Source organism: Kogia breviceps, chromosome 12, assembly GCF_026419965.1.
Source record: "Kogia breviceps isolate mKogBre1 chromosome 12, mKogBre1 haplotype 1, whole genome shotgun sequence".
Lineage (NCBI taxonomy): Eukaryota > Metazoa > Chordata > Mammalia > Artiodactyla > Physeteridae > Kogia > Kogia breviceps.
Genome location: NC_081321.1, coordinates 41,155,766 through 41,165,413, shown reverse-complemented (window position 1 = coordinate 41,165,413; position 9,648 = coordinate 41,155,766). Strand labels below are relative to the sequence as shown.

Sequence of the window (9,648 nt, the reverse complement as noted above, 5' to 3'; positions counted from 1 at the left end):
GAAGTTTAGCCAAATCTTGCATAGAAGTGGTTAGAATTTATTGCACATTGGAACAAAAATATATATATATATTTTTTGTTGTTTTGGAAAAGACCATTAGCAATAAAAAATTTTTTGTCTGTCTGTCTGGTTTGGGGATGTACATTGGCTGACAGCATCTAAGTTCTAAGAAGAAAGAAAAGTATAAAAAATAAAAATAAACATGACAATGGCATAAGCCAGAAGCCATTTCCTATTTAATAAGTTAATAATTTGTATTTACAAAAAGGCATGCCAATAAAATAAAATGATATATTACAGTATTTATAATTCTCTTAAAAAGAATAACCACACGTCAGCTTCTGTTTTGTGCTGTTTACGATGTAGCCGGTACACGTTACTATACATTCATCCTAGCAGTTAGCAGGGTCGCCGAGAAAAACGCCTTCCCAACCTGGTATCAGGTGTAGTACAAAAAGTACTACGGATGGTGCTGCAGAAGCAGGCTTATGAAAGCTGGACAGAGTTTCTAATGGTCCAACAAGATAGAAAGCTCTGCTTACTGACTTGCTGTGGTTTGTTCTATGCAAAACTAGTCAGGTGGACTGTGAAATTACATCCAAAGTGCTTCTACTGCAAGGCAGATTGGTGTGTCTGATTATGGGTTGTTTTTCTCCCTCCATTTTATGGTTCAGAAAGAATTTATTTTGATTTGGTTTGCATGCTGAAGTCTCTCCTCACTCTTTGTATCGACTTCCTGACACATTCAACTGCAGCATCTTAGCTCTGAAATCTAGTCATCAGATGAGAAACCCCTGGACTAAAAACTGTCTTCCCTGAAGCGGGAGACAGACGGAAGCTATGACGCTCCCCCGCAAAGCCACCCTCCAATGACAATGGGCAGGTCCCTAAGCAGATGGCAAAACTGGCCGAAAGGGAATGTGCTGGGGGAGGCTGGAACTTCTTAAGAATTCATATTAAGTCGCTTTCTCATGAGAACCAATGCAATAAAGAAACCAAGTGGGCTGGGTTCAGAGGCGGCCTCATCTCTACTGAGGTCCCACCAGTGACTATTTATTCTAATAATAAATGAAAGAAACCACAGCCGTAACTCCAGTGCTGTGGCCCTCACCCACCTCTGTGGGTAAAGGAAGCCCTGCTTGGTGGAAAAATGTGATGGAGGCAAGAGGAACCGTGCAGTGTGTCAGCCTGTGACAACCCCTCTGTAGAAGAGAGGCCTGTTCAGAATATCTGAACCCCTCTCCACATGGACCCAAGCCCAGAGAAAGCCACAATGCAGAAGGACGTGATACTGATGAAGTGAGCACCCCTTTACCCCCAACGAAAGGTTGTTTTAAGTTCCCCCAAATGACCCTCTAGAGATAACATGCTACTTTGAATAGCACTTTTATCTCTACCCCCAAAAAAGTCAGTTCTCCAGTATGAAGGCTAAACAATCCTCATAAATATTGCAAGATATAAATGAAAAAAATTTTTTTGATTTTTGTTTTTAGCCCTAGGATTTGGTTTTACAGTGATGTTAACACAAGCCATTCGCGATCACAATTTCCCCATGTGTGGGACACAGAGCAGCATTAAATAGTTCATCTTTCAAAATGTGCAACAATGGCTTATGTTAGAGATGTCTGTTAAACATATACACACAACGGATCCAGCTGCTTGTTGGACTGGGTTTGTTTTTTGTTGGTGGTGGTAGTCAATTGGTTGGTTATGTTTCCCTACCCGGAAGGTGTACGAAAGACTTCTAAGAATTCAGAAAGAATTGCAGCGGGTATGGAACGCTTACCATTTTTTTCCTCCAAATACAGTGAACGGTGCAGGGCTGGGTCCTGTCCAAAGGCTGACCCAGTGCAGGGGACAGGATTAATAGTGTCCTGTGGTATGGTTCTCATGCATGACTTCTGATCACGGCATGCCATCATGCAAATCATTTCTACGCATTGAACGAGCACAATGTTTGGAATTGGCCTGAGCAAGTCCTCCTCAGCCTGAAGAAACCTGATTGTTTTCCCCCACCCATCTCCAAACCACGTGAAGCCCATGTGGAGAAGATGCGGCTTATGTCAAAGAAACTGACAATTAAATGACATGGGCTAAATGTGAGTGTGTGTGTTTTTTCTTTTTGCTGCTTAGCCTAACTAATGTAAGAATGCAAATAGAGTTTGCATGAACAAACAAACTTTTAAATTGATGCTTTCTGCTTCTGAGAATCAACAGAATGAAAAAAATAAAATCCATTTGGCTGCAACGGAAATACACTGGTCCCGGCAGCCTCGCCTCTGTTTTTGTATCCTGTTAGTTTTGTCCTAAGTTGCATTGACTGATGTGGAACATGCAGTAACCACCTGCCCAAGCATTAGAAAATCTGTGAGTCCAGGGAGCAGGGTCCTTTGCCCTTGGCAGGTCACTGCTCAAGATGCAACCGTGTTACATGGTAAGCAGACTACGTTTGGTATAGATCTTCGGGTTAAAGTGTCTCCTCCACAGCTGTTCTGCATTGATAATATTCAAGAAGTTTGTAAACAATCTTTCGCTTGCAAGTTTTAAATCTGTACAGTGTTTAATTTTTGCTTTCCTCTAACACTTGGATTCTCTGACCTCTTTTTGTCTTTTGGCTCTTTCCCTTCTTCCTTCCTCTGCCCGTTGCTGTTTCTCCTTCTCGGGTTTAGTTACACTGTCATAGGATGGGAGGGAGGCTGTAGATGGGGTGCTCTCTTTTTTCTCCCGGTGGGTGCCTCCATTCTCCAGCTTATTGGAAGTTGTCTTTTTGCAAATGAAGCCCCGCCTTGCTAAATGTCCCCGGTAGGCGCGCTGCAGGACCACTGCTGACACCTCTTCCTGCTTGCGCCGCAGCGTGGTCGTGATTGGCTCGTAAGACATTTTGGAAGGATTGGATGCCACGAACCTCTCCTCCATCTGCTGCCGAAGGATGTCCAACTCCCCGCTGTCTCCCAGGACCCGCTTGGTGAAGGCAAAAAGGATGTCCAAGCAGTGGATGCGATCCCCGCTCACCATTGGCAGATCCATGGCAATGAGCTCTATGGTGTTGGGCTTGGGCACTCGGAGAGGATGCTCCAAGGCATCTGCAAAGTCTGCCAGCTTACTGTACTCGATGAACTGGGTGGCATCGGGGTCGAACTTCTCCCAGATCTCATAGAAGGTCTCAAAGTCATCCTCACTCAGAGGGTCTGCACTTTCCTCCGTGGCTACGCTGAAGTTCTCCAAGATGATGGCAATGTACATGTTCACCACGATCAGGAAGGAGATGATGATGTAGCTCACAAAGAAGAAGATGCCCACTGAGGGGTTCCCGCAGTCTCCTTTAAAGCCACTCCCTGGGTGTTCCTTATCCAGACTGCAGTCGGGGGGCCGGTTTAGGATGGGCAGCAGCAGGCCATCCCAACCGGCCGAGGTTGTGATCTGAAATAGGCAGATCATGCTGTTGCCAAATGTCTCAAAGTTGAACATGTCATCAATGCCAGCCTCGTGCTTTACATATGCGAAATTGGACATCCCAAAGATGGAGAAGATGAACATGACCAGGAAAAGCAGAAGGCCGATATTGAACAGAGCAGGCAAGGACATCATTAAGGCAAAGAGCAGGGTACGAATCCCTTTGGCACCTTTGATCAGACGCAAGATGCGCCCAATACGGGCCAGTCGGATGACTCGGAATAGGGTTGGGGAAACAAAGTACTTCTCAATTATATCAGCCAGGAACATTCCTAAGAAGAGGAAGAGAAGATATGTTACTGAGATTGGAGATGCCCTTTCTCTTTACTAATGTCGCCTGGCGCTGTGGAACCCTTAACTTCAAAGGACTTTATAGAATGCGTGCCTTACCATTCAACCTCATAATAAAAAATTTTCTCAAAAGAAAATCGCACGTCTCAAACATATAGAGAAGCAGAGAAAACAAGAACATGGACACCTAGGTACCTAACACCCAGATACAAAATTTGCTTCCACTCATCACCCCCCGAAGCAACCACTATCCTGCAGATGACAGGTATCACCCCAGTGTCTTCATAATTTTGCTATGCACGAACCCATAAATAATATATAGGTAGCATCCTACTACGTTTAAGGAATTATACCGTATCTCTCTTTCTAGATCTCTCACTTGCTTTTGAGACATAACATTATGTTTGTGAGGTTGATCTCTGGTGTTAAATTCGTTTTTTTTTCCAGGTTTGTCCGTGCATAACTTTCTGAGGTGTTATGGATTCTTCTCCAAAATGCTATCAAATTACCACATCCACAAACAGTGAATGAGAAGTCCTGGCTCCACCCCGTAACTTCTCTACCCTCTGGCTGTGAAGTCTTAGTCTGCTAATGCCACTAATTCTCAGGGCATCTTCTTCCTGGCTCTGAAAAGATATTTTTGGTTCTCACTGCCCCATGTTCTTACCCTACCAAACTAGCCTACAAACTAAAGGGACCTCTCGGGAGTAGTTTTCAACTGAAGAGCTTCTAGATTTTTGTGTTTAAAGCCATCAATCAAAAACCAGTATCACCAGGTAAAAATGTCCAGATGTTAATAGGATATAAAAGTAGAGGGTGAAACACACACATCGGAGGGCCTTTTTCTGTTCACATTCATCCAGGGGTCCACTTCCACCAGACCACCTGCCTTTAAAACTAAAGAGCGGTAACGGGAGTCCAGTGAGGGGCCACAGAAGGAAGAGGAGATGGAAAGGTTGGGAGATGACAGATGAAGGCATGGCAGTGACACCACGTGCTCTTCCTTCAGTGTCTTGTCTTGCTGTCGAGGCCCCCACGAGAGAGTGTGAGCACCTCTTCATTTAAAGAAGGAAATATCTTCCAACCATAAGGATTCATAAATATCGGGGTAGTGAACTGCAGGTTTTAAGGTGTTAAGCTATGAATCTTAACTTTCAGCTTTTAAGCAAATCTCTACCTCAGCCAGGACTCAAGATGATTTCTCAGCTCTCCTCTTTTTACTTCTCAGTTAAGTCATAACCAGTGACCATAAGAAGTCAGGGAATGTACGTAATACTTGCATTCCGTACACGGTGGGCAAGTAAGGCTTCAGAGAGGAGATGATGCCTCACTAAGGTTCTGTAGGATGAATGTGTATCTGTGCCCAGAGAAAAGGGGGGAGAGGTGGGCAGACGGCAATCCAGACAGTGGAATCAACATTTAAGGGGTCCTCCAGGAGGTTCCAGGGTGAGTTTTACCCAAACTCCTCTTAATTTAAAAAGATTTTTTCTAACTTTTGTTTCTGAACAGATTCATGACATTAAAAGAAATCCCAGTTATCAGAAGGAACTCTTCTTCTTCCTTATTTTCAAGTACCATCTGAGAATAGGGGGCATGGTTTCATCTGTGGGTTTTCCATCCCACTTAGTGATGGGTGGGCAGAAAAAAGTTTAAGAAACGTGGACAAGGGCAGCACGGTCCAAAGTGTGTCTTGTGGGAGGTTAGGAGTGCGGAGCTGAGGCCAGGGGGCTGGGCTCGCCCGCTTACCGGTTGCATGTCTCAGTAACTGCTCTGTGCCTCGGTTCCTCGTGACACTTACAGGGCTGTTGTGAGGGTTACATGAATTTAACCACGTAAAGCACTTAGAATGGTGACCAGCACATAGTATGTTCCACTAAACTCTTAGAAACATTATTATTACTTGAAAACAGGGTGTTGTGATTGAATAAAGGTGGGATGATGTGTTAAACAGAATTCTTCACTCCAAGACTTTCAAGAGCCTCCTGTAGGCTAATGTGCCTTGTGACCCTCCAAAGGGAAACTCAATGTATTGTACAGCGTTGCCCAAAGTAATTTCAGCATGGGATTCTTTTCTCGGGGAGAAACGTATGCGATTAGTCAACACATTTTTGGACACGCTGCTCTGGAGGACAGAACTAGAAAGTGGGAGCGCAGCTGCCTTCTGGTGGCCATGGTCACCACCTTGCTAAACCAGCTCTGGAGCTGGTTCCCCGGGTCTCGAGTGCTCTGCCTCTGCTGGCGTCAGTCAGTCAGACCCACCTGGAACCAAGGTAGTGTTTCACCATTCGAGATGCCTTTTAGGAAGGCAAGGAAATTTTGGAGGAGGGCGATCAATAGGACAGCATTTCCACTGCCTGCCAGGACATCAGCCCTTCCAGGCCCTTAGGGTGAAGCAAATGCCACACGGTCACTGTTAAAAACCACCTTCACCTTGAGTTCTGCCTCTGCCACCTCCTGAGTGACGCTGAACATCTTCACAGCAAAGCTAGTAAAATACCTTGCTTCCTGGGCTTGTCATAAGGATCGAATGAGGTAACACAAGCGAAGAAACGCCAACTACTTGGCACCATAAAATCTTAGTAAATGAGCACTGCCGTCAGCAGCGGTGCTGTCAGTCACCACCAGGATGTTCCTCCTTAATATCCAACTTAACAATCTCTTACCAGGCCTTTTTCCACTTTATACTGCTATTGTAGCCAGATTTTAAAATATATTTCTTTTACCTTACCGGTTAGAATGTAAACTCTTTGAAAGCAAGAACCAATCTAATCTTTTCCCCCTCTTCAGCCACAAAATTTACAATCCAAGACTACTATGAAGACTCATAGAAACTTGCTGACCCATATCAGCAATTTGGGGTGGGCCCCCCCTGGGTGTAACCCGAGAGTAACCTGCCTGCCCTTCGGCCCCCGTGTCATTCTTTGCACTCCCCGGAATCCCATCCTCGGGGCCAGTCAGGTGCCTTTCCCCTCCTCGCCTGCCCCACTCACCCACAATGGAGAGGATGACCACCACGAAGTCGAAGATGTTCCAGCCAATGGTGAAGTAGTAGTGCCTCAAGGCAAACATTTTGAGCACACACTCACAGGTGAAGAAGATGACGAAGACCAGGTTGATCCAGTAGAGAATGTTCTCCATCTGCTTGCTCTGAGTGTCTGTCTCCACCATCATTGTCACCATGTTAAGGCAGATGAGCATCATGATAACAATGTCAAAGGCTTGTTGGGTGACAAAGTCAAAGACGATACCTTGGATTTTGTTCTGGGTGGGGAGGGAGGGAGGGAGGAAAACAGAAAAGGCTTCATGAAAACCTTCCCCGGCAGACTGTGGGAGCTGCCATCCTGTTTTCTTTGCTGGAACACTGGCCAGCTCTCTGCTGCTGCTCTATCAGGATATCAGGAGCATGGACAAAGACCAACATCAACATTCCCTCAGCGAGAGTTTTCTAAGATTGCCACTCTTCTCTTCGTGTCTGTGCCATCACACGTTTCTGGGTGTCTTCCTACGTCTCCAGCCGCCCCTTTTTAGTCTCATTTGCTGGCCATTTCTTCTCTTAATCTCCTCTTCCTCCCTTGGAGAGCTCATCTACCATCTATTCCCACTACTCACATATTATCTAGGTACTTCAGTTTCCCAAGTGTTTTCTTCTCCAGCCCGTATCTTTCCTCTGAACTCCTGGGTTGCTTGTTTGATATCACTCCTGGATGATGCATAAGCGTCTAAAGCTCAGCAAGTCCAGAGCAGAGCTACCTCCTTTCCTCTGCCCCTCTCCCAACTTGCTCTTCTCTCACCACAGTTATTGATCCAGTCTCTAAGCCAGAAATCTGAGGGTCATCCCTGCTTTTCCCTCTCCCTCATCCCCCATCGAATCCACTGCAGGTCCTGTTGATTCTTCCTTGAATTCACCTGCTTCATGCCACTTCTGTGGCCCTCCTCTAACTAAGCCACCATCATCTTCCCTTTGGGACTTCTAGAAGGGTCTCCTGACTGGTCTTCCTGCTTCCTCTCTTGCCCTCATCCAATGCAGTCTCCACACGGTAGCAAGTGTGACTATTTAAAAACATAAATGGACCACATCACTCTCCTACTTAAAACCTCTCACTAGTTTCTCATTGGACTTGCAACAAAATTCCTGTGGTTAACCCGACTTAAAAATGCCTTCCACAGTCTGACCCCGCTCACCTCACACACACCCCTCTGGTTCATCGCCACCTGGCCGCGCTAATATTTCCTGCTTTTAGGGGCTCATTTGCTTTTCCAGGATTCCTTTCCCCAGCATTTTGGCACCTTCTCATCCACTCAAATAGACCTGCCGTAGTGAGGCTTCTCCCACGACTCTGTTAAAGGAGATGCCCCAGCCCAGGCCTCCATTATTTTCTGTCATGGCCCTTCAGTTAATCTTTTTCTCACAACACTCTGCATTTTATTTATTTATTTGATGCAGACCACTTTTAAAGTCTTTATGGAATTTGTTACAATATTGCTTCTGGTTTTTTTTTACGTTTCTGGTTTTTTGGCCGTGAGGCACGTGGGATCTTAGCTCCCTGACCAGGGATTGAACCCGCACCCCCTGCATTGGAAGGCGAAGTCTTAACCACTGGACCGCCAGAGAAGTCCTTGTATTTTATAACTGTTCGCTTACGTATTCATTATCTGTATTCCCACTACACTGTAAGCTCCATGATTGTGTTGTCTAAATTTGTTCATCACTTTTTGCCTAGTGCCTGGTACACGGTAGGAGATCTGTAACTATTTGCGGAATAAGTCTTTATTAATGCTTCCTACCACACTGAGCGTTTATATTTTAGTGTGGAAGAAAATACGCTCAGGTTCCCACGTGCAAAGTACTGAACAGAACTTTAGAAATGGCAATCCTCTTGCATTCCCTCTGATCACATTTCTATCACAAAGTGGAAACTATCATCAAGGAAATATAAAAAATGTTCTCTTTCTTAAGATCTCCCTGATTTTTTAGATACCTAGGCACTTGAGCTCGTGCTTATTTTCAGGATTACTTAACTTGGTGGTTTTCAAAGTGTTCTGCAAAGCCCTAGGGTTTTCTCTCCCTCAACAGTTGGTGAGGGGGGTATGCCAGGAACAGGGTGTGTGGGGTTAAGTCAGGAAAATGCTCTGGGACTCCCACTCTTGATTCAAACGAAGTAGCTTCACTTTCATTTTTATAAATTAGGTTGCCAGGTAAGCTTTTAAGAGTTCTGCTGTGTTGTTGTTTTAAATTAAAAGTTACTTTATTTATTTATTTATTTTTGGCCACGCCGCACAGCTTGTGGGATCCCAGTCCCCAACCGTGGATCGAACCTGGGCCCCGGCAGTGGTAGCATGGAGTCCTAACCACTGGGCCGCCAGGGAATTCCCTAAAAAGTTACTTTAAATAAAAGTTACAGAAGAAGGAACTTTGAGCGTGGCTTTTGGGGGTCATGTCCCACTCAACGGGATGTATGGCTTCAGGAGCACAGCGTCTCCTTCTCTGAAGCAAGAGAACCACCACCAACACGGTCAAGCAGAATCCCAGTCCCCAAATCTGTTTTACAAAAGGCTTAGTTCAAGGGAGGAAGTCGGGTCACAGACTCTCCTAGCTTCACCCTCTCCTGCTCCCACAGGTAACCAGAAAGAGGCATTAGCTTAGCTTTCAGGCACATCCTTGCAAAGACTTACTTGCTAAGCAGAGAGCCGAGAAAATAATGACCAAATCCTATCTCGTACTGGTAGGAAAGAGATCAGCTCTCATTTTACTTTCCTTTGTTAATTTTTAGTGGGTCTCTTAAAACATCTCTCTACCAGGGTCACAGCCAATGTGGTCAACATGCTGATTCTCTGCTGCTGCCCAAGGATGCCTCAGAGGAAAGGTCAGGTGCAAATGCAAAAGCCATCCCATACCTTAACCCC

At 45.3% G+C, this 9,648-nt stretch overlaps 1 protein-coding gene across 5 annotated transcripts in view; it reads right to left on the bottom strand.

Annotated features, from left to right (window-relative positions):
* Nucleotides 1-214: 214 nt before the first annotated feature.
* The window catches only part of SCN8A (sodium voltage-gated channel alpha subunit 8), a 177,954-nt gene continuing 168,520 nt past the window's right edge, over nucleotides 215-9,648 (bottom strand). For all 5 annotated transcript variants that reach the window (XM_067009311.1, XM_067009312.1, XM_067009314.1 and 2 more), the window contains exons 26-27: nucleotides 6,735-7,005; nucleotides 215-3,725 (exon numbers count right to left, since the gene is read on the bottom strand). In XM_067009311.1, the coding sequence (XP_066865412.1) occupies nucleotides 2,578-3,725; nucleotides 6,735-7,005 (1,419 nt within the window). In that variant the 3' untranslated portion in view covers nucleotides 215-2,577. The remainder of the gene's footprint in view (nucleotides 3,726-6,734; nucleotides 7,006-9,648) is intronic.